This window comes from Nomascus leucogenys, chromosome 8, assembly GCF_006542625.1.
Source record: "Nomascus leucogenys isolate Asia chromosome 8, Asia_NLE_v1, whole genome shotgun sequence".
Classification (NCBI taxonomy): Eukaryota; Metazoa; Chordata; class Mammalia; order Primates; family Hylobatidae; genus Nomascus; species Nomascus leucogenys.
The window spans coordinates 2529793-2554636 of NC_044388.1; the positions used below are offsets into that span (position 1 = coordinate 2529793).

A 24844-nucleotide genomic window follows, 5' to 3' on the forward strand; every position below is an offset into this window, starting at 1 on the left:
AAAGAGATGCCTAACGAAAGAAGCAAGCCCTCCAACAAGACCAAGATAGCATCTCTTCTAAGGTGTGGGTTTTGCCCAGAATTCCCGATACGTGGAATGATAGCCCATACCAACAGTCATTGCTCCTTCAACAAAGCCTTGGGCTGCCACACACATGTGGATCAGATGATGCAACATTTTAGTATTTCCCCTGCTCTTCAATTTATATAATATATATGCAACAATTGCTGCAAAACCTGCCATTCCAGTGGGGATAAATGGTACCTCTTTAGCTTTTCAAATACGTTTGGATCCCTGATTTTCATCATATGAAGAAAGGGAAACATCTGTGTCTGTTGACACAGTGATTGCTTGAATAAGCTCCCTAGAGCGAGAAAACCCCCTCACACACCAACCGGCTTCTGATCCCCACCTGTGCCTGTGTTTTTCTTGATTTATAATACTCCCGCTTTTTTGAGGAGACCATCATCCAGAAGCTTCCTGAGAAAGGGAGCAGTAAATTATTTTGGAACTTTGCATGTTTGCTGTTGTCATTTTTCAACTGTGACCCTTGGATTGGTTGTTTGGCTGGGTAATGAATTCCTTCAGAATTATGAAGGCATCGCTACATGGTCTTCTAGCTTCTGACACTGCCGTGGAGAATGAGAAGTCTGAAGCCTTTTAATTCCTTGTCCTTTCTAGGTGACTTTTCCCCTCTCTGAACTTCTTGTTTCCAATGTTCTGAAATTGCAGTGATATGTCTTGGTGAGTGGCTATTATCTTCCATTGTGCTGGGCACTCAGTGCCCCTCACTTTTGGGGAATAATCTTGAATCATCCTATTGGTGATTTCTTCCTATTTTCTCTATTCTTTCTTTTTTGGAACTCCTATTACTTGGACGATGGACCTGTTAAACTGGTCCTTCTAATTTCTTATTTTTCTCTCTAGCTTTGCATCTTTTTTACTTTATTTTCTGGGAGATTTCCTCAACTTTATCTCCCCATTCTTCTGAGGTTTTCCATCTTTTAAAGGTTTTAATCACTTTCACTTTATTTTTATTCTCTGAATTGTCCTCTTTATAGCATATTTTGTTGCAGGGTTATCTTATCTCAGAAGCTGTTACTGATAGTTCTGTCATTTTTTTTTTCTCTGCATAATCTCTGCTCCAAATTTCTTTTTCTGTTGTTTTGGTCTCTGTCTTCTATATTAGATTATTTTCTTGGAGGTCTTAGAATCCTTGGTTGTCTGCTCACACTTAAGGATGGGTCACCTAAAAGCTGACTGGAAGCATTTGTTCTCTGTTCAGGTGATACATGGATGGGCTTGTCAGTCATGAGCTTCTTTTTTTTCAGACGGAGTCTCGCTCTGTCGCCAGGCTGGAGTGCAGTGGCGTGATCTCAGCTCACTGCAACCTCCAACTCCCTGGTTCAAGCAATTCTCCTGCCTCAGCCTCCTGTGTAGCCGCGATTACAGGTACGTGCCAACACGCCTGGCTAATTTTTGTATTTTTAGTAGAGACGGGGTTTCACCATGTTGGCCAGGATGGTCTCAATCTCCTGACCTCGTGATCCACCCACCTCAGCCTCCCAAAGTGCTGGGATTACAGGTGTGAGCCACCACACCCGGCCAGTCATGAGCTTCTTTGCACAATGATCTGGCTGGGAACTTCTGATGTCAGCATTCCTAGGTTTTCCTTCTCAGGGTGGTCAGACAGAGGAGATTGCCCATCTCTGGTCTGGCACAACCAATTCCATTTGCCATATAGTTCTGCCGCTGCCTTAGGGTCTATCCTTCTCTAGTGTAAGTGAGTAATCTCTCATCCATCTGGTTTCCACTTCTGAAAATATTTTGCTGGTCTCTTCTCCTGTTTCCCTGTCCTTATGGATTTATGCCTTTAAAAATCCCTTGGCTACATGGGTTTTTAGTGGACAAATTTGGATGCTCATGTTCAATCTACCGTTTTTTACCCAGAAACTTTAAGTATATTTTAACTGGTTTTAAAACAATAGTTTAAAAATATACATATGAATATCAAATTTCTGGGTTCATGAAAACAGGCTTGTTGACATTAAATGACTTTATAATAGAAAGATATCATGAAATTAAACTTATAATTGTGTACTAATAAAATATTGCTTTTCTTGAGACAGGGTCTCATTCTGACACCCAGGCTAGAGTGCAGTGGTGTGGTCTCGGCTCACTGTAGCCTCTGCCTCCCAGGCTCAGGTGACCCTCCCACCTCAGCCTCCTGAGTAGCTGGGTCTACAGGCATGTATTACCACACTGGCTAATTTTTGTATTTTTTGTAGAGATGGGGTTTCACCATTTTGCCCAGGCTGGTCTCAAACTTCTGGGCTCGAGCCGTCTGCCTGCCCTGGCCTCCGAAAGTGCTGGGATTACAGGCGTGAGCCACCACGTCCAGCCAAAATATTGTTTTTGTTTTGGTTAGTGAGGGTCTGCATAAAGCTTTGCTTGAGAAGGGGTTGGGTGATTTTTTGTTTGTTTTAAAGTTTGTAAACATCTCTCCCGGGCTAGCGATCACCAAACTATGGCCTTTGAACTGTGGTGAAGGTGTTGTAGCCGGCCACCAAGATGCTCATGTGAGAGGGGCTAAGAAGGAATAATGTCTACAAGAGGGAGCATCTCAGTCCCAGGGGAAAAGGGTATGCAAATAAAGGAGACTCACCATTGGCAAAGGAGGAAGAGTTATTTCCTAACACCCTCCAGTACCTTCCTAATTGCTAGCCCTTTGCCCTGGTTGCCCACAATCCCACCATAGTCTCGAGCATTACAAAACATTGCATTTTAAAAAATCAACTTTATTGAGGTGTAATTTACATATAATGGCAATTTTAAGTGTACAATACAATGAATTTTCACAAATGTATCCAGTCATGTGACGATCACCATCATTTCCTTTACTCAGTAAGTCTCCTCCCCGCTGACCTGGCTTCTGGCATCTACTGATCTGGTTTCTATCACTATTGTTTTGCCTTCCTAGAATTTCATATAAGTGGAATTATATAGTTTGTAGGAGTTTGTGTCTGGCTTCTTTCATTAGTATAATGCTTTTGAAATTTTCCATGTCATTGCATGTGTTAGTAGTTCATTCCTTTGTCATGTGAAGTGGTATATTTCATCACACCGACATACTACAATTTGTTTATCCATTCGCCAGTTGATGGACTGTTGTGTTTGGGTTGTTTTCAGGTTTATCAATACTTCTGTGTAGATTTATGTGTGGACATATGTTTTATAATAAATATTTAAATACTCAGGAGTGGGATTGCTGGGCTATATGCTAATGCATATTTTTTAAAAAACCTGCTGGCTGGGTGCGGTGGCTCACACCTGTAATCCCAGCACTTTGGGAGGCCAAGGCAGGTGAATGACCTGAAGTCAGGAGTTCGAGACCAGCCTAGCCAACATGGTGAAACCCCGTCTCTACTAAAAATACAAAAATTAGCCGAGCATGGTGGCGGGCGCCTGTAATCCAAGCTACTTGGGAGGCTGAGGCAGGAGAATCACTTGAACCTGGGAGGCGGAGGTTGCAGTGAGCCGAGATTGCACCACTGCACTCCAGCTTGGGCAACAGAGCAAGACTCCATCTCAAAAAAAAAAACAAAACAAAAACAAACAAACAAAAAAAACCATGCCAAACTCTTTTCCAAAGTGGCTGTACATTCCCACTGGCAATATACCATGTAAGAGTTTCACTTTCCCAAAATCTTCCTCAACACTTGGTATTGTCATGCTTTTTATCATCTGACTCATTTTTATCAGAGTTGGGATCTCATGGTTTTAACTTGTACTTCCCTAATGCAATGACTAATAAGTTGAGAATCTTTTTATGTGCTTATTCGCCATTTGTATATTTTCTTTTTTTTTCTTTTTGAGACACAGTCTTGCTCTGTCGCCCGGGCTGGAGTGCAGTGGCATGATCACAGCTCACTGCAGCCTTGACTTCCCTGGACTCAGTGAGCCTCCCGCCTCAGCCTCCCAAGTAGCTGGAACTACAGGCAGGTGCCACCACACCCAGCTAATTTTTGTATTTTTAGTAGAGATGGAGTTTCACCATATTGGTCAGGCTGGTCTCAAACTCCTGACCTCATGATCCACCCACCTCAGCCTCCCAAAGTACTGGGATTACAGGCATAAGCCATTGCACCTGGCCCATTCGTATAACTTCTTTCGTGATGTGTGTATTTGAATCTTGGGTTGTTTGTCTTCTTGTGGAGTTGTAGTAGCTCTTTATCTATTCTGGATACAACTCCTTTATCAAATAGATGTTTGCAAATACTTTTCAGTCTAGTCAGTAGGTTTCAATTCATTTTCTTTTGTTGTTGTTTTTAAATAATTTCAGCTTTTACTTTTTTCCATTTGTAATTATGATCATAATTTTTTTTTAATTTTTAAAAATTTCAATAGGTTTTTGGGAAACAGATGGTGTTTGGTTACATAAATAAGTTATTTAGTGGTGATTTCTGAGATTTAAGTGCACCCATCACCTGAGCAGTGTACACTGTACCCAATGAGTAGTCTTTTTTTTTTTTTTTTTTTTGAGACGGAGTCTCGCTCTGTCACCCAGGCTGGAGTGCAGTGACACGAACTCAGCTCACTGCAAGCTCTGCCTCCCCAGGTTCACGCCATTCTCCTGTCTCAGCCTCCCGAGTAGCTGGGACTACAGGTGCCCGCCACCATGCCCAGCTAATTTTTCATATTTTTAGTAGAGACTGGGTTTCACTGTGTTAGCCAGGATGGTCTCGATCTCCTGACCTCATGATCTGCCCACCTCGGCCTCCCAAAGGGCTGGGATTACAAGCGTGAGCCACTGCGCCCGGCCCCAGTGTGTAGCCTTTTATCCCTCACCCCCCGCTCCCACTCTTTCCTCTGAGTCCCCAAAGTCCATTGTATCATTCTTATGCCTTTGTGTCCTCATAGCTTAGCTCCCACAACTTTTACTTTAGACTCGGGGTACATGTGCAGGTTTGTTACATGGGTATATTGCGTGAATGTTGTGGTTGGGGGTATGATTGATCCCATCACCCAGATATTGAGCATAGTGCCCAACAGTTAGTTTTTCAGCTCTTTCCTCCTTGTCTCCCTCCTGCTTCCAGTACTCCCCAGTGTCTTTTGCTGCCATATTTCTGGCCATAAGTACCCAATGTTTAGCTCCCACTTATAAATGAGAACACGTGGTATTTGGTTTTCTATGCTTGCATTAATTTGCTTAGGATACTAGCCTCCAGCTGCATCCGTGTTGTTGCAAAGGACATTATTTCATTCTTTTTTATGGCTGTCTAGTATTCCATGGTGTGTATGGACCACATTTTCTTTATCCAAAACACTGTTGATGGTCATGTCATGGAATCAACTTGATTCCATGTTTTTGCTATTGTGAATGGCACTGTGATGGGTATGAGTGCATGTGTCTTTTTGGTAGAACGATTTATTTTCTTTTGGGTATATACCGAGTAATGGGATTGCTGGGTTGAATGGTAGTTCTGTTTTGTTTCGTTTTTTAATTTTTTTTTTTTTTTGAGACAGAGTTTCACTCTTGTTGCCCAGGCTGGAGTGCAATGCCACAATCTCAGCTCACTGCAACCTCCACCTCCCAGGTTCAAGCGATTCTCCTGCCTCAGGCTCCCAAGTAGCCGGGATTACAGCCACCTGCTGCCATGCCTGGCTAATGTTTTGTATTTTTAGTAGAGATGGGGTTTCACCACGTTGGCCAGGCTGGTCTTGAACTCCTGACCTCAGGTGATCCACCCACCAGGACCTCCCAAAGTGCTAGGATTACGGGTGTGAGCCACCGTGCCCAGCCAGTTCTGTTTTATTTTGTTTTTGTTTTTTTGAGACAAGGTCTCACTCTGTCACCCAGGCTGGAGTGCAGTGGTGTGATCACAGCTCACTGCAGCCTTGACCTCCCTGGACTCAGTGATCCTCCCGCCTCAGCCTCCCAAGTAGCTGGAACTACAGGTACGTGCCACCATGCCTGGCTAAGTTTTGTATTTTTTGTAGAGATGGGGTTTTTCCATGTTGCCCAGGCTGGTCTGAACTCTTGAGCTCAAGTGATCTGCCCACCTCAGCCTCCCAAAGTTCTGGGATTACAGGCATGAGCCACTGCGCCCGGCCAATTTGAGATCTAACTTTTTTTGGGGGGGCGGGGGGCGGGGGACGGAGTCTTGCTCTGCCGCCCAGGCCGGAGTGCAGTGGCATGATCTGGGCCCACTGCAAGCTCTGCCTCCCGGGTTCATGCCATTCTCCTGCCTCAGCCTCCTGAGTAGCTGGGACTACAGGCGCCCACCACCACACTCGGCTAATTTTTTGTATTTTTAGTAGAGACGGGGTTTCACCGTGTTAGCCAGGATGGTCTCGATCTCCTGACCTCGTGATCCACCTGCCTCGGCCTCCCAAAGTGCTGGGATTACAGGCGTGAGCCACCGCGCCTGGCCTCTCTTTTCTTCCTGGTAAATATGGCTAGAGTTTTATTAATTGCATTAATCTTTTCAAAACATCAGATTTTAGTTGCATTGATTTTCTTCTATTTTTGTTTGTTTTCTATTGGTCTCTATTCTTATCCTTATTATTTCCTGCCTTCTGCTTATTTTGGGTTTTTTTGTTCTTCCTTTTCTAGTTTTTTCCTCTAAGCACTGATTTGGCAGCATCCTCAAAATTGTGATATGTTTCTATTTTTACTCGGTTCAAAGTATTTCATAACTTTCCCTGTGATTTCTTTTTTGACTCAGGGTTATATGGAAGTATGTTGCTTAATTTGTAAAATATTTGGGAATTTTCCAAAGATCTCTCAATTATTGATTTATAGTTTAATACCATAGTGGTCAGAGAACATATTTTGTATGAATTTAGGCTTCTTAGGTTAATTGATACTTGTTTTATGGCCCAAATTATGGTTTATATGATCATTGTTCCATATGCATAGGGAATAATATGTGTCCCGTTGTTGGGTGAAGTGTTCTATGACTGTCAATGGAGTCAAGTTGGTTGATAGTATTTTTCAAAACCTCTATACTTTTTATTTTTTGCTACTTTTATCAACTCCTGCAAGAGAAGTGCTGGAATCTCCAACTATAATTTTGGATTTACCTATTCCTCTTTTCAGTTCTGGAAGCTTTTTGCTTCATGTATTTTGAAGCAATGTTATTAGGTGTATACACATTTAGAATTATGTCCCCCTTATTAATTGACATCTTTAGCATTATGGGATGTTCTTCCCTCTGTATGTTTGTGTATGTGTGTGTGTGTGTGTGTGTGTGTGTCAGGGTATCTATCACTTAGGCTGGGGTGTAGTGGTGTGAACATGGCTCACTGCAGCCTTGACCTCCTGGGCTCAAGTGATCCTCCCACCTCAACCTCTCAAGTAGCTAGGATCCCAGGCATGCGCCACCATGTCTGGCTATTTTTTAAATTTTTTTGTAGAGCTAGGCTCTCACCATGTTGCCCAGGCTGGTCTCAAACTCCTGGGCTCAAGTGATCCTCCCACCTCGGCCTCCCAAATTGTTGGGATTACAGGCGTGAGCTACTGAGCCTGGCCTCCATTTGGTTATTGATTGGCTCTAATTTTTAGAAATTTAAAATATTTTATTTAGGAAGATAACTTTTGCTAATTGCTTTTTCTTATTTTTAGACATTAATGTTTTGTTTGGGAGCATAACATTTAGTAATTTTTAAAAAGCAACAAGTCGGCCGGGCACAGTGGCTCACATCTGTAATCCCAGCACTTTGGGAGGCCAAAGTGGGTGGATCATGAGGTCAGGAGATCGAGACCACCCTTGCTAACACAGTGAAACCCCGTCTCTACTAAAAATACAAAAAATAAATTAGCCAGGTGTGGTGGCACCCACCTGTAATCCCAGCTACTCAGGAGGCTGAGGCAGGAGAATCACTTAAACCCAAGAAGTGGAGATTGCAGTGAGCCGAGATCACACCACTGCACTCCAGCCTGGGCTACAGAGGGAGACTCCGTCTCAAAAAAAAAAAGGCAACAAGTCAAGTAAATATATGTTAGGTAATGGACACAAAGCTAGATAGTGGGGAGTCTAATCTCCTAATTCTTCTAATCGAACTGATGATGTCACTGGGGAAAAGAGGATCAGTTGGAACCTGGTGTTTGGCAGTTACTGGAGGAGCTGTGCCCGGGCAGAGGGTACCCAGGAGACACCCTGGTGCCCTCAACCTCCAAAGCAGACAACATTGTGTGTCCAGGCCTGTGGACCAGAGACACAGGATGTTTTGTGACTGACAGAGTGATCCAAAATGGAGAAGGATGATCCCCCACAGTTGGTGACTCCCACATCAGTGAAAGCCATCATCTTGAGGATTGAGGCTGCCCAGCTAACTCGGGCTCAAGAGGTAGCCCCTGAGATGAAGGAATCACCCTTACATTGGGATCTGATGTGGAGGCTGGGGACTGATCCCAGGTTTGAGCGAGATTCTAGCTCTGGGTCCTCAGAGGTCCTCGGATATTCAGCAACCCGGGTCTGCAGACAGATTAGTATAACTTTTCTCTCCTAAACTTGGCCTATGCAGAGTGAGCTGAAAGCAACCACCCACCCGAGGCAGGGCTGGGGCTGGGAAGGGGGCAGGAAGCTCGAGGATAGCCCTGAGGCACATGTGCTGGGTCTTAGAGGGCAGGAGAAAGGACCCAGAATCTGTTCTTGGCAACCCTCCAGAATCCCCCAAGCTGAGCCCAGGAAGTTCACAGGAGTTGGGGAAATGGCCAAAGGCTCAAATCACCCTGTACACGAGGTTCTAGTACATTTTTTACTTGAGCCTCTGATCCTAAAGTTTCTTGGGGCCTCGCTTTCCCAAGCTTCTGTTGCCTGTGGATCCTTGTGAGGAAAGACATCCAGAAACCCCCAGCAACCCCTGAAATTCTAAAGAAATGTTTGCTATGGGGTTTTGGTATTCTATCCTTTCTTGACCTTCTTAATAATCACAATGATAATAAAGCTACCACTTTTGTGTAATGTGCCAGGTACTATTAAAAGCACTTTAAAATATTTAATTCATTTAATCCTTACAGAAACGCTGTGACATAGGTACTATAATAATTCCCACTTTAAATATAAGAAAACTGAGACCCAAAGAGGCTAAGCGACTTGTCCAAGGTCACGCTGCTAGCATGTGGCTTCTGGCTCAAGTCCACAGCCCTAACACTACAATCTGCTGCTTCTCTATAGGATATTTCTACCCAACTCTCAGACATTTTGGACAAAGTCAATTGTGTCATCAACCGCTTCCAGGAAGAATTAGGATATGATTTAAAAGAAAATGCCAAATCTCAGCAGACAGATCCAAAGGGCAAAAAGAGATTCATCTTGCTGGAAAAAATTGCCTCCTTCTCCAAAGATGCTAAGACGAAGGAGAAGCACCTGTATGATATTCTCTGCTGGCTGGGTGACTGGGGTGAGTTTGCAGGCTGGGCACCATGCCTCCTCTGGGAGGGGAGTGTGGGTGGCAAGCACAGGGACAGCACAGGACACATCCCCTTCTCGTGCCACAGTGCCACAGCACATCACCTCCACGCTCCTGAGGGGCAGACACAGAAGTATCCAAACATCACAGATCGACATTAGCTGAATATATGATGAAGCCTAAGTCATGGGTCCATTATGACATCTCATTTTTGTGCAGGATAGAAACGAAATTTGAACCCACATTAGCTATTTTATAGAGCACCCCTGGGTGATATTCAAAGCACTGAATGACCTTTACTGCATGGGCCCTGATGCCAGCTGTGAGCAACTGGTACAGCCATTTGGGTGTGGGCCAGCTGCATTAAACCCTAAAGCTAAGTGCTATCCCCCACTCAGCTCAGCGTCATCCCATCACGGGACCCGTGTGCTGTGTGCCGGATGCTCCCGTGTTGGAAGAAGATGGTATTGGGATGTGCCTTGCCCCCCGCATACTACCCCATGCTTGGAAGCTCTTAGTTCAGTGGTCCCTCAGCTGCCCTCAAGACTGACAGAGCTGTTGATTCTGCTTAATTAATTCAGTTGTCCAGATGTTGGACCAGGCAATGAATGGGCATAGAGCAGTAACAAGTCAGATACCTCCCTGCTGTACAGACAATACTATTTAATGTCCATTGTGAATTTCTACATGGCAGGCCTCATGTTAACTGTTCCACATGTATTATCTCATTTAATCTTCACTCAGTTCTTTTATAGGGAAGGACACTGAGGCTCAGGGGTATAAGTGACTTGCCAACATCACATAGCTAGTAAGAGGTAAAATCAATGTGACTTCACAGCCGCCGTAACCCCTGTGCTATAGGGCTGTCTGTGTCCCCCTGGAGGACAGACTGCTCCCATCCCTCCTCCAGGTGACACTCTGACCCATGAGATCGGGCCCAGGAAGAGTGAAGAGGAAGAAGCAACTCTGGACGAATGGATTGAAGTGACGGAGAAAGTGTTACCGCTCTCCCTCATTGCCACCAAAAGAGGCATGGAGTCACTCACTGCCCTTTGCTCCACTCTCATTGAAGGACAAAAGAAAAGGTCACAAGGTAGGTTCTAGGAGCACCTGACCAGGGAGCTAGGTGGGGACGGGGTGGAGCCATGGCAGGGGAAGTCAGAGGCTGGGCCTGGGGTCTTCCTGACTCTCCTCCATCACACAAGTTTGATTGGAGATGGATGGGCAGTGCTGAGGGGCTGGGGGTTGAGCCCAGGCCAAGCACTGAGCAGCTCTGAGCTGTTCTTCAGCGCTAAGGGACGTGTGATGTGGAGACAGGTCTCTGGCGTGCTCACTGGAGCTGTGGCCTCACGTAGGTTCTGAGGAACAACGCTGGGAGGCCAGGAGGGCTAGAGTTCGCAGCTAGAACCTGCGGACCATCCTCTCCTCACTCCAAACCCAGCAACAGAGCCAGGAAGGTTGGGGAGGCTGAGCCGGAGGCTGCTGCAGAGGTGGTCCATCAGCAAATAGCTGAACCTTGGCTTTTTACTCCCATCGACATTAGGAGAACCTGAGATTATCGAACTCATACATTTTGTAGATGAGAACATTGAAGCTCAGAGAAGAGAAGGGACCACAAGGAAAGGCTGTGGCCCCACACATAGGTTTTCTGGCTTCTTAATCTCACTCAAGAGTTTGAATTGCATCTCTGTCAGTTTCTGGTTGTATCACTTTGGGCAAGGACTTCATCTCTCTGAGCCTCAGTTTCCTCATATATAAACAGAAGAGGATACTGCCTAGCTCCAGGTTTGTGGGGAGGCTTCTACATGGTGTGAGGTGTCTGACACCATGCTTGGGACATGCTCAGGGCTTAATTAACAATAGTTAACCATCAGCATTTACCATTGTTGCTCATGGCCAGCCTCATTATCAATCAAGTAAGGTCAGCAGGAGGGAGAAGGCAGGGAAAAGTGGATAAGGAAACAACCTCTTCTGCAATCTGTACCGTACTATGTCTTCAAATACACTTATTGTATACTTAGACCCTCGCTAGATTATAAACTTATGAATGGTAAAGACTGTGTCTTTCTTTCTTTTTAGGGATGATTTATTGAGCACTTACTAGGGACCTGTTACTGCACTTGGCACTAAACATGCATAATCTAAGTCCTATGACATAGATTCTATGATTATCCCCATTTTTCACATTGGGAAACTGAGACACTGAGAAGTTAGGAAAATTGCCCAAGGCAAATCAGAAAGATGGGATTCAAACCCAAGTTATCTTATTGCAGAATCTAAACTCTGGACCACTAGGCCACATGGCCTCTCTGACAATACGAGCTAGATGCTAGCCCAACTTCAGTATCCCTTCATTTTTATATTTCCTCTACCCCTCATCTGAAGTTAGCATTGTTTCTTCCACCAGTGATGTTTATTAAATAGGCAGATGAATGGATGCTCCAAGGTAATCACTCCACCAGCTCTATACATACTAGGTCCAAGGGGGTACAATGACCACCGTGACCCAGCCTTTAAGAAATCGAGATCTGCTAATGGCAGGCACAATCTGTGTGTAGTGCATTTTCCTGGGGAGAGAGGGTCTGCTGCTTTCCTCAGAGTATCAAAGGGATCCCCCAAATGGAAAAAGACATTAGTTATTTAAAAAAATATATAAAACATGTGAACAGTTGGAGGACCATGTGATAAATTCTCCATAAGCACAGTCCACTGCTAACGGGAAAGGGAAACCAGGCTTTCTAGATGGGTGTAAGGGGTTTAAGTAGCTGACAATAGGAGGCAAACATACTGAGGCTGGGAAGTGGCATGATTAGAAAAATAACTCTACCCCAGGAGAACATGGAAGACCAGGAGGATGCTGCAGTGAGATGTGCTTGATTGCCTACGCCAGGCCCTTCTGGTCTCTGCAGGTGCTGTGGAGCTGGCCGACCCTGAGCCTGGGCTCTGGGCAAGCTCTTCACTCAGCAGAGGTCTGTCCTGACAGCACCGTCCCTGGCCCCACATACAGCCCCAGCTCCATACTCTCGCCAAATCCCTAAGGGGGTTGCCATTTTGGCCCTGCAGGGTTTGGAGAATCAATGCAATCCTTGGGACCCATGAGAAATCATTGACTTTTTTCTCTCCACCTCTCCCAGTGTCCAAACGCACCTTCTGGCAGGGCTGGCAGGGAAGAAGCCCACAGACATCTCCATCCCATCCTCAGCCACTGAGCCCAGAACAGATGCTCCAGGACCAGCATACCATGAACACGAAGGCCTCGGAGGTGATGTCCATGCTGCAGGAGCTCCTGGACTCTACCATGTTCAGCAAGGGGGAGGTCAGGGCCATCAGGTACATGGCTACTGTGGTGGAGAACCTCAACAAGGCCTTGATCCTCCAACACAAGGAGAACAGGAGCCTGGAGACCAAATACAGACACCTGCAAATGCAGGCGACCAAAGAGCTCAGCAGCCAGAGGCTGCACTTCCAGCAGTTTGTAGAGGTCCTTGAGAGCAGGAGGGATGCTCTGCTGAAGCAGGTAGAGATCTTAGGGGGAAGGTACCATGACCTTCTCCTGACGAAGCAGGCCTTGGAGTTCCAGCTGAAGAAGGCTCAGACTGCTACGGGTCAGGCAGAAGACCCAGCTGAGGTTTCTGTTGACTCCCCGGGTCCCTCTGACAGAGAGACCCTCCCAAGGAAAGAAACAGTCATGGAGGAAAGCCAACAGGAACCGATGAAGGAGGAGCAGTTGTTCTCGCCACTTCCCCCAAGTCCCATGGCCACGATGCGGGACAGTGGTGCTATAGCTGCAGGGCACCAGCCACTTTCCACCATGACTGTGCACTCGAGGGTCGCAGATGTGTTCAGCAGTAAGGACACTGAGAGCCTTGAGCCTGTGCTTTTACCCTTAGTAGCTCGCAGGTTTCCTAAGAAATGGGAAAGACCAGTGGCAGAAAGCTCAGGCCACAAAGACAAAGACCAGGAGGACTACTTCCAGGAGAAGGGAGGACTCCAAATTAAGTTACAATGTAGCAAGCAGCTGTCTCTGGAGAGCTCCAGGCAGGTGACCTCTGAGAGCCAAGAGGAGCCCTGGGAGGAGGAATTTGGCTGGGAGACGCGGAGGCAGCTGTGGCTGGAGGAGGAGGAGATGTGGCAGCAGCGGCAGAAGAAGTGGGCCCTGCTGGAGCAGGAGCACCAGGAGAAGCTGCGGCAGTGGAAGCTGGAAGACCTGGCCAGGGAGCAGCAGCGGAGATGGGTCCAGCTAGGAAAGGAGCAGGAGAGCCCAGGGAGAGAGCCGGAGCAGCTAGGGGAGGATGTGGAGAGGAGGATCTTCACACCCACCAGTCGACAGAGGGACTTGGAGAAGGCAGAGCTATCATTAGTGCCTGCCCCAAGCCAGACCCAATCTGCTCACCAAAGCAGGAGGCCACACTTGCCCATGTCTCCTAGTACCCAGCAGCCTGCCCTGGGAAAGCAGAGGCCTATGAGTTCAGTGGAGTTTACCTACAGACCACGGACCCGCCGAGTTCCCACAAAGCCCAAGAAATCTGCCTCCTTTCCTGTCACTGGGACATCCATCCAAAGGCTGACCCGGCCCTCTTTGCAGATATCCCCTGCAACTCTTAAGGAGAAGGTGTACCACATGGACATGGAGGCCCAGAGGAAGAACCTGCAGCTCCTGAGTGAGGAGTCTGAGTTGAGGCTGCCCCACTGCCTGCGCAGCAAAGCGCTGGAGCTCACCACCACCACCATGGAGCTGGGCGCGCTCAGGCTGCAGTACCTGTGCCATAAGTACATCTTCTATAGACGCTTCCAGAGCCTCCGGTAGGCCCTCCCTGGAACCCACTTGGCACCCACCCGCTGCAATATGTGGGCAGAGCCTAAACCAAGTGGGAGAGAAGGAACACAGGGCAAGGGGGGATGGGGAGAGCCACCCCAGGCCTGGACAGGGTCTCCTGAGTGGGGGCCTGGAAAGCAAGTCTGGCCTGGGTCCCTGGGCAACCCTTGAAGTTGTAGGAAGAAGGGCACTGCCCGCTGCTCTCCCTGTAGTGGGCTTTTCCTCTAAGCAACTTCCCTCTCTCTTCCTCTTTTCCCGTGGCCCTGTCCATCATCCACCTAATGTGCTCCCCTGTCTTTCCTTTCTCTTCCTGTTTCATCCCAGCCCCGAGGCTCCTCACTCGATACCACCTCCCACTTTTCTCTGCCCCATTTTCCCCAGCTCTCACCAGCCTCCATTTCTCTTTTTGCTCTAAGGAATTAAAGAAAACAAAGTCATCTCTGGTTAACAGACTTGGGGGATAGAGGAGGCCTCTCCACCCCCTAAATCGCTTCTCCTCTCTTCCCAGGCAAGAAGCGATCAACCACGTACAAATCATGAAAGAAACGAAGCCTTCCTACAAGGCCCAGAACCTCTACATCTTCCTGGAAAACATTGACCGCCTGCAGAGTCTCAGGCTGCAGGCCTGGACAGACAAGCAGAAGGGCCTGGAGGAGAAGCGCCGAGAGTGCCTGAGCAGCATGGTGACCATGTTCCCCAAGGTGGGCCTCCCGCCCCGACCCCTGCCCCACTCTGCCTCCTGGGGTCAGCACAGCCAGTCGGCTTGGGGCCCAAAGTGAACCTGTGGGGATGTGGCTGAGACTGTGGGACCAGGGGCAGAAGAGAAAGGAGAAGGCAGGATAAAGCCTCTGCACCAGGGAGAGGTGAAGGTAAGCGGCGGCCTGAGCATGGAGGTGGGCGGCTTTCAAATCTGTTTCTGGGGAGAGCAACCCAGAGAGAGAGAGAGAGATGTCTCTTCAAAAAGATCTGTAGAAGAGAAGATTTCTTCTGGAGAAGAGGGGGCAGCTGGATCCTGCAGTCCTGGCTCTGGGCTGTGATTCTCCCTCCCCTGTGGTTCTCCGTGCCCTGCTCCTGTCAGTCTGGTAGCTCTCCAGGCTTGGTGCACAGCCGTCATCTTCACTGTTTTACAGGGACTTGCTTTGCTTCTCCCTGAATCAGCTCCTTGGCTTTCTAGATTCCAGGTCTCTTCTTCCTTGGTTCACTTCCTTGTTTTAGTAGAGTCCCTCCTCCACTCACTGTCTGACAACGGTTGCATGAGAGGGTTAAGTCACTGAGACCCTGGTTGTCTGAAAATGTCTTTACTTAATATCTGTCCTCACTCTTAATTGACTGTTTGCTTTGATGTGGAAGTCTAGCTTAGAATCCATTTTCCCTCATGATCCCTCAAAATGTGTTTGTTTTGAGACGGAGTCTCGCTCTTTTGCCCAGGCTGGAGTGCGGTGGCACAATCTTGGCTCACTGCAACCTCTGCCCCCCAGGTTCAAGCGATTCTCCTGCCTCAGTCTCCCGAGTAGCTGGGATTATAGGTACCCACTACCACACCTGGATAATTTTTGCATTTTTAGTAGAGATGGGTTTCACCATGTTGGCCAGGCTGGTCTTGAACACCTGACCTCAAGTGATCCACCTGCCTTGGCTTCCCAAAGCGCTGGGATTACAGGCGTGAGCCACCACACCTGGCCACAATTTTTATTATTTATTATTTATTTAAAATACGTTTTATTGTATATATTTAAGGTTTATAACATGACATTATAAGATACATATATAGTAAAATGGTTACTATATAGTAAAATTTGTAATTGAAACAAATTAACATATCCATCATCTCACATAGTTGCCATTTTTCTCTCTCCTCTGGCAAGGGCAGTAGTAATCTACTCATTTGGCAAAATTCCTGAATACAATACACTATTAACTATAATCCAACACATAGAGCTTTCAGTTTCTTAGTCCTATGTATTTGCTACTGTGTATCCTTTGGTCTATGTCACCCCATTTCCTCCCACCCCCACTCCAATTCTGTTTTATTTTCTGTCTCCTCAATTTGGCCTTTTGTTTTTTTTAGATTTCACATATAAGTTAGATCATGCGATATTTTTCCTTCTATGCATGGCATATTTCACTTAGCATAATGTCCTCCGGGGCCAACCATATTGTGGCAAATGGCAGGATCTCCTCCTTTTTTAAGGCTGAATAATAGTCCACTGTATATACAGTTATGCATCACTTAACGATGGGGTTGTGTTATGAGAAATGTGTTGTTAGGCAATTTTTTGTTGTGTGAACATTATAGGGCATACTTCCACAAACCTCGATGGGATAGCCTGCTACACAGCTAGACTATATGGTGTAACCTATTGCTGCTAGGCTACAAATCTGTGCAGCATGTGACTATTCTGAATACTGTAGGCAGTCAGAACACAATGGTGAATACTTGTGTATCTAAATATAGAAAAGGTACAGTAAAGATATGGTATTATAATCTTATGAGACCATGGTCATATATGTGGTCCATCATTTACTGAAATGTTGTTATGCAGCGCACGACTGTATATACCAGAGTTTCTTTCATTTGTCCACTGATGGGCACCTCGGTTGCTTCCGTATCTTGGCTACTGTAATACTGCAATGGACATGGGAGTCCAGATATCTTTTCAAGGTGGCAATTCTGCTCCTTTGGGTATATACCCAGAAGAGAATCCCTGGGTCATAGTAATTTCATTTTTAATTTTTTTAGGAGCCTCCATACTGTTTTCCACAATGGCTGTACTAATCCACCTTCCGATGAATAGTGCACAGGGTTCCCTTTTCTTCACACCCTTGCCATGACCTTGTTATCACCTGTCTTTTTGATAATAGCCCTTCTAGCAGTGTGAGGTGAGGTGATAGCTCATTGTGGTTTTGATTTGCATTTCCCTGATGATTAGTGACGCTGAGCACCCTTTCATATACTTGTTTGCCATTTTTATGTCTTTTTTTTTTTTTAAAGACATCAAGTTTATTAGAGCAACAGTGTGCAACAGAATGGCTGCTCCACAGACAGAGCAGGGCTGTCCCATAGGCAGAGTGGCCCAGAGTATTTATGTCTTTTTTGGATAAATGTCAATTGAGGTCCTTTGCCCCTGCTTTTTTTTTTTTTTTTTTTTTTTATTTGAGACGGGGGTCTCACTATATTGCCCAGGCTGGTCTTGAACTCCTGCTCTGCCTATTTTATTATTTTTAGTTTGCTAAATGCCTTGTTTATTCTGCAAACAAGGCTTAGAAAAAAAAATGTACAGACACTTTGTAGGTTGAGAAATCTCTGTGTAGTTGTGACTTCACAACTATACTTCGGCAAAAGCAGTAATGACGGTGGCTTCTGAACACGTTAATCTACCATTGTTTTGTCTAGAGTGAACACAGTGAGAATGGATTCCTAATGGCCTGTTTCTCTAAGTGAACGTCACATTTCGCTGCTCTAGTCTTTTTTTATTTTTATTTATTTTTTTGAGACGGAGTCTCGCTCTGTCGCCCAGGCTGGAGTGCAGTGGCGCGATCTCGGCTCACTGCAAGCTCCGCCTCCCAGGTTCACGCCATTTTCTGCCTCAGCCTCCCGAGTAGCTGGAACTACAGGCGCCCGCCACCACGCCCGGCTAATTTTTTTGTATTTTTTAGTGGAGACGGGTTTCCACCGTGTTAGCCAGGATGGTCTCCATCTCCTGACCTCGCGATCCGCCCGCCTCGGCCTCCCAGAATGCTGAGATTACAGGCGTGAACCACCGCGCCCAGCCACTTGCTGCTCTAGTCTTTAAGAACAAGTGGAGCCTTCACTTGAGCTGCCATCTCCTTGCTGCTCAGGGCTTCAACAATTGTAAGCACAAACTCAAAGCTGGTCCTAGGCCCTGGGCTTGTAAGAATTTCAGGCCGTCCTTTTCCACATGATTCTCAGAGTAGGTGTAATGACTTCCATTCATCATTTTGTCCTTAGCGAGCAGGAGTGTTGTAACTTTACTTCCAAAACTGATTTCATGAGCCATCAGAACAGTAGGACCTGCACAGACGGTGGCTATAAGGCCCTTCTGGTTTTCCTGGTCCTTAGTATCTCCTTCACAGAAGCAGACTCAGATAAATTCTGTGCACCCAGATTACCTCCTGGTAGAACTACTATGTCATATGGTCCCTCTTTTTTTGCGTCTTCAAGACTGGCATCATCAGGACAAATGAAAACATCAAGGCTACACTGTACTGGGTCTTTTCCAGCCAGACCTGCAATGGTGACCTTAATCCCAGCTCACCTCATGACATCTACAGGATGACTGTCTCCATTTCCTCTGCTCCTTTAGCCAAAAACTCAAAATAATAATAATTTAAAAATCAGGTTATATGTTTTCATGTTATTGTAGAACTATTTTATACTGACTTTAATTTATACAATGTGAATTTTCCTAACAATAATGTGAGCATATTTTCATGTACTTATTTGTCATCCATTTATCTCCTCTGGCAAAGCGTATTATTGGGTTGTAAAAATTCATCCCATATTCTGGATGCAAGTTCTATACCAGATCTGTATTTCGTGGATATTATCTTTCAGTCTGCAGCATTCCTTTTTTTTTTTTTTTTTTTTTTGAGACAGAGTCTTGCTCTGTTGCCCAGGCTAAAGTGCAGTCGTGCTATCTTGGCTCACTGCAACCTCCACCTCCTGGGTTCAGGCGATTCTCATGCCACATCCTCCCGAGTAGCTGGGATTACAGGCACCCGCCACCACGCCTGGCTAATTTTTGTATTTTTAGTAGAGACAGGGTTCCACCATGTTGGCCAGGCTGGTCTCTAACTCCTGACCTCAAGTGATCTGCCTGCCTCAGCCTTCCAAAGTGCTTGGGAGTCTCGCTCTGTCGCCCAGGCTGGAGTGCAGTGGTGTGATCTCGGCCCACTGAAACCTCCGCCTCCTGGGTTCAAGCGATTCTCTTGCCTCAGCCTCCCAAGTATCTGGGATTACAGGCATGCGCCACCATGCCCAGCTAATTTTTGTATTTTTAGTAGAGATGGGGTTTCACTATGTTGGCCAGGCTGGTCTCAAACTCCTGACCTCTGGTGATCCACCCACCTTGGCCTCCCAAAATGCTGGGATTACAGGTGTGAGCCACCACACCCGGCCTGTGTAAGATATTTTGAGAGCAAGAGAGACCAACCACATTCACATAACTTTTATTATAGTATATTGTTAACATTGTTCTATTTTGTTATTATTAATCTCTTACTCTGCCTAATTTAAAAATTAAACTTTATCATAGTTAAGTATATACAGGAAAAACAGTGTATAAAGGGTTTGGTACTGAGGTTTCAGGCGTCCACTGGGGTTCTTGAAATGTATCCCCCGAGGATAAGCGGCAACTACTGTATGCAAAACCGAAAGCTATACAACAATGAGAAACATTAAGAGGGAAATTCAGGTGTAAGTGAAGACATTCCTCTGAATTCCCAGGTTTCACTGAGCATCAAAACCCACCAATCTTTCAGTCATTTTCTTGAATATTATTCTGTATACACATTCTCTGCATCTGATTGGATCCCTGGATTTTATTTCATTTTCTGCATGACATTCTCCACAGATATATATCATTGGCTGCTGCTTTGGGGGTTGAATGTCCTGGGTGTCATTGTGAGCCCCCTTTTACTGAGTGTCTTTCTAGTTTTGGCCCAAGTACCCACCACAAACTCCAACCCACCAATTCCCTACCTACCCAGCACTGAGAAATGGCATCTTAATAATATTTATTCTTTCAATTCATGAGCATGCTGTATCTCTCCATTTATGTCTATTTATTTCAGTTTTATAGGTTTATTATTCAAATACTCTGAAGCTCTGTAATTAGGTGCATACACATTTAAGGTTATGTACTCTTGAAAATTTGACCTTTACTATTTATTTTTATAGAGATGAGGTCTCACTATGTTGTCCAGGCTGGTCTCCAAATCTTGCCCTCAAGCGATCCTGCCACCTTGACCTCCCAAAGTATTGGGATTATAGCATGAATCACCTTACCTGGCCCCAAATTTGGACTTTTATCCTTATGAAATGGCCCTCTTTCTTTTCTCTTTTTTTTTTGAGATGGAGTCTCGCTCTGTCATCCAGGCAATGCAGTGGCACCATCTTGGTTGGCTCACTGCAAACTCCACCTCTCAGGTTCAAGTGATTCTTGTGCTTCAGCCTCCCGAGTAGCTGGGATTACAGGCGCCTGCCACCACACCTGGCTAATTTTTGTATTTTTAGTAGAGAGGGGGTTTACCATGTTGGCCAGGCTGGTCTCCAATTCTCAACCTCAGGGGATCCGCCCACCTGGGCCTCCCAAAGTGCTGGGATTACAGGCATGAGCCACCCACACCCGGCCGTTTGTTTCTAATTATATTCCTTGCTCTTCAGTGTACATCAATATTGATATAGTCACTGCAGCTTTTTAAATATTTTTTACTATTTGCATGGTATACCCTCTTCCACTCTTTCACTGTTAACCTCTGTGTCTATATATTATTTATTTATTGGAACACTTCATGAATTTGTGTGTCATCCTTGCACAGAGGCCATGCTAGTGGTCTTCTCTGTATTATTCCAATTTTAGTATATGTGCTACCAAAGTGAGCACTGTGTCTCTATATTTAAATTGGGTTTTTAATTGATATCTTATAGTTGGGTCTTGCGTTTTTATGCCATCTGTCAATCTCTGCCTTTTATTTGGTGGTTTTAGGCTATTTATATTTGATGTGATTATCAACACAGTTGGGTTTAAATATATAATTTGCTCTTCGTTTCTATTTGTCTCATCTGTTCTGTTTTCTTTCCCCTCTTTTCCTGCCTTCTTATGGAGTAACTGAGCTTTTCAAGTAAATTCATCTTATCTCCACTCCTGACATACTACATATTAGCCATACCTCTGTTTTGTTATTTTTTATTTTTATTTTTTGAGACAGAGTCTCTCTCTCTCCCCCTCAGGTTGGAGTGTGGTGGTGCGATCTCAGCTCACCATAACCTCCGCCTCCTGGATTCAAGTGATTCTCGTGCCTCAGCCTCCTGAGTAACTGGAATTACAGGCGCCCGCCACCATGCCTGGCTAATTTTTTTGTATTTTTAGTAGAGACAGGGTTTTGTCATGTTGGCTAGGCTGGTCTCGAACTCCTGGCCTTATGTGATCCACCCGCCTCAGCCTCCCAAGGTGCTGAGATTACAGGTGTGAGCCACCATGCCCAGCCTGTTTTGTTATTTTATTTTTATTATTATTATTTTTTTTGAGACAGAGTCTCACTCTGTTGCCCAGGCTAGAGTGCAGTGGCATGATCTTGGCTCACTGCAACCTCCACCTCCCAGGTTCAAGAGATTCTCCTGCCTCAGCCTCCTGAGTAGCTGAGATTATAGGTGCACACCACCACGCCCGGCTAATTTTTGTATTTTTAGTAGAGACTGGGTTTCACCATGTTGGTCAGGCTGGTCTCGAACTCCTGATCATGTGATCTGCCCACCTCGGCCTCCCAAAGTGCTGGGATTACAGACGTGAGCCACTGCACTCTAGGGTTTACAATATAAATCTTTAACTTATCATCGTCTACTTTCAAATAATATTATTTCATGTGTAAGAACCTTACAATAGTATACATCTATTTCTTCCCTCCTGGCCTTGTCCTACTGTTGTCATACATTTTGCCTCTATGTAAGTTACAAATCCACGAATGCAGTTGGCCCTCTGTATCTATGGGTTCTGCATCTGTGGATTTAACCAACCACAGGTCAAAAATATTTGGAGAAAAAAATAGATGGTTGTGTCTGTGCTGAAGACGAACAGACTTTTTTTTCTTGTTATTCCCTAAACAGTATAACAACTATTTAGATAGTATTTATATTAGATATTATAAGTCATCTAGAGACCATTTAATATATACAGGAGGATGTGGGTGGGTGATACGCAAACACTGCACCATTTTATATAAGCATGTGAGCATCCACAGATTTTGGTGCCTGTGAGGAGTCCTGGAGCCAATACCCCATGGATAGCAAGGGACAACTGTACATTGTTATTACTTTTCCCTTAAGCAAAGGGAAAATAATAATCTATTTACCCCCACACTTAACATTTCCAGTGCTCCTTACTCTTTTGTGTAGATCCAAATGTACTTCGGGTATCATTTTCCTTCTGCTTGAAGGATTCCTTTAACATTTCTCACTGCTCATCTGCTGGTGATGAATCCTTTCAGCTTTCGTGTCTGAAAAGGTTTATTCAGCTTTCAGTTTTGAAAGATGTTTCTGCTGGATGTAGAATTCTAGGTGGGCAGTTTTTTCTTTCGGTATTTTACAGATGTGAACACAAACTTCCCAGGGATCTATGAGCTCTGAGGATGGTTCTGCCTGTTCTTGCCCAGTGATTCTTCCCCCAGCCTTGGTGGTTTCCTCCCAGGCCTGCACAGAGACTTAATGCGACCCCTCTGCCGAGCTTTGGAGATTCCTTGCCGTGTGGCTTCCTCCTCTCTGGTACTCTGATTTTCAAATTCTAGTCACCTTGGCTTCCCTGATCCCCAAACGCTGTCTCCTCATCTCAGCAAGGCTGCTGGCTTCTGTTTGGGTTCCCTGCCCTGTGCTGGAGCCTGGACATTGTCTCATTTGTTTCATTCCTTTTGGGGATCATTGACCTGCACTGCCTGTTGTCTGAATGGGTATACATCATTTTTTCATCTATTCTGTTTGGCCTACTAGTTGTTTACAGGAGAATAGTAAATTAGTCCTTGTTATTCCATTATCACTAGTTTATCTCCTCAAAAAAAATCCTATACTATTAAGATTCATTTTAAATGTTAAAAGTTCCAAGAATTCCTACATACTAGTAGTTTTACTTTTTATTTATTCAATTTTCGTACAATTTTGAGTATGTACTTACATTCTCGGGCTCTTGGCAAAAACTCCATTGCCCCTCAGGGGGCCACGCCCTGTGGGTTAGGAACCACGTGGGTTTAGGCCAACGGAATGAGAAGGTATCACTCACTCTCTTAATCTCTACACTTGGAGCCTATCCTCATCTTTTCCATGTCCTTGCTGAGACCTCATGTTTTTCCTCTGAAAACTAACACTAGCAGAAACCTTACTCTTTCACCCCCTCCAGACCACCCCACTTTACCTTGGCAGAATTCAGTAAAGTAACCATCCAAAATACATAGACCTGGTTTTAACATTCATACATCAAGTACAACCCAAATAAATCCCAAGATATTACGTGATCTGGTTATGCCATTGTATCCATTATTCCCCATTCAGAGATATAATGCTCACTCACCCTCCAAAAATAATAAAAAAGTAACCCCAATCTTTAATTGGTTCACTCATAATCACTAACATGGGTCCAACTTATAATTCACAATCATGAGATTTTCTTTTATTTTTTCCTCTCCTCTGCCATTCTCTCATATCCAGAAAACCTCTTTAAACTCCAAAACACTGTCTTTGACACCCAAACTTCCTTTTCTCTTTGTCTAGATAAATGATTACTAATCTATGGTCCATACACCACTGAGGGACAATGGATCCATGTGTATACCACTAATTGTCTATATACTGAATTACTAAAAAAAGAAAAACTTATATTGGAATCCTTGAAACTTCTGACATTTAAAATAAATGCAAAATAGTATAGAATTAAAAAAAAAAAGGCCAAAGAGATAACAGCTGAAACTTGGGAATAATGGAATAAAAGACTCCTATATTCTCCTCTTTTGACTTTTTTTTTTTTTTTTTTTTTTTTTTTTTGAGACAGAGTCTCGCTATTGCCAGGCTGGAGTGCAGTGGTGCAATCTTGGCTCACTGCAACCTCTGCCTCCCGGGTTCAAGCAATTTTCCTGCCTCAGCCTCCCGAGTAGCTGGGACTACAGATGCACGCCATCACACCCAGCTAATTTTTGTATTTTTAGTAGAGACGGGGTTTCACCATGTTGGCCAGGATGGTCTCAATCTCTTGACCTCATGATCTGCCTGACTTGGCTTCCTAAAGTGCTGGGATTACAGGCGTGAGCCAACCGCACCCGGCCTTGACTCTTTATTATAGATACATAGATATAGGTATAGATACAGATTTAACTTCTTTGTCTTCTTTAATTTTTTTTTTTCACTGATGTTTTGCCCGTTTCTAGATTCTCTACAACAGATGTAAAACAGGAACCCAGCAAATGAGAATTCATACCCTTTGGGACTATTAATAATTTTGTCCCCATTAGACAAGTACTGAGTTTACATCCATATCCATCTTTCATATAGCAGGAATAGCTCTCTGCACCACCCATGAGTATGGGACCTTTCCCTGCCAGACTCCTTCATTTGCAACACTGGCTTTGGGATAAGCAGCCCTCAGCTCTAGACCTGAGGCTCAGGCTGCCAGGAGCAGAAAAGCAGCAAGTGCCGACGTGGTCCCTAGGGGCAGCTTGGAGGGATTGGAGGATCCCAAAGTTGTGAGTCAGAGCCTGCCGGGACCTGCCCTAGGGTTGGGTCAGGAGGTACCACCTGCCCCCAAGTCTTGAGCGGCAGTGGCCTGATTCTAGGGGAGGCAGCATGCTGAGGCATTGGTGTGAGGGCTGGCGTCACACAGCTAGAAGAGTCTT

At 45.2% G+C, this 24844-nt stretch overlaps 1 protein-coding gene, 1 non-coding gene and 3 pseudogenes across 3 annotated transcripts in view; 1 reads left to right on the top strand and 4 right to left on the bottom strand.

Annotated features, from left to right (window-relative positions):
• On the bottom strand, window positions 1–8194 carry LOC100583299 (annotated as a pseudogene).
• Window positions 8002–24844, top strand: part of FAM186B (family with sequence similarity 186 member B) — a 21705-nt gene continuing 4862 nt past the window's right edge. For both annotated transcript variants that reach the window (XM_030816623.1, XM_030816621.1), the window contains exons 1-5: window positions 8002–8352; window positions 9183–9408; window positions 10328–10510; window positions 12552–14220; window positions 14742–14934. In XM_030816623.1, the coding sequence (XP_030672483.1) occupies window positions 8257–8352; window positions 9183–9408; window positions 10328–10510; window positions 12552–14220; window positions 14742–14934 (2367 nt within the window). In that variant the 5' untranslated portion in view covers window positions 8002–8256. The remainder of the gene's footprint in view (window positions 8353–9182; window positions 9409–10327; window positions 10511–12551; window positions 14221–14741; window positions 14935–24844) is intronic.
• LOC115836295 lies at window positions 18013–19652 on the bottom strand (annotated as a pseudogene).
• On the bottom strand, window positions 19532–19889 carry LOC115836296 (annotated as a pseudogene).
• On the bottom strand, window positions 20750–20859 carry LOC115836434. Its single transcript, XR_004031518.1, has one exon. It is a non-coding gene; the product is annotated as a U6 spliceosomal RNA (small nuclear RNA).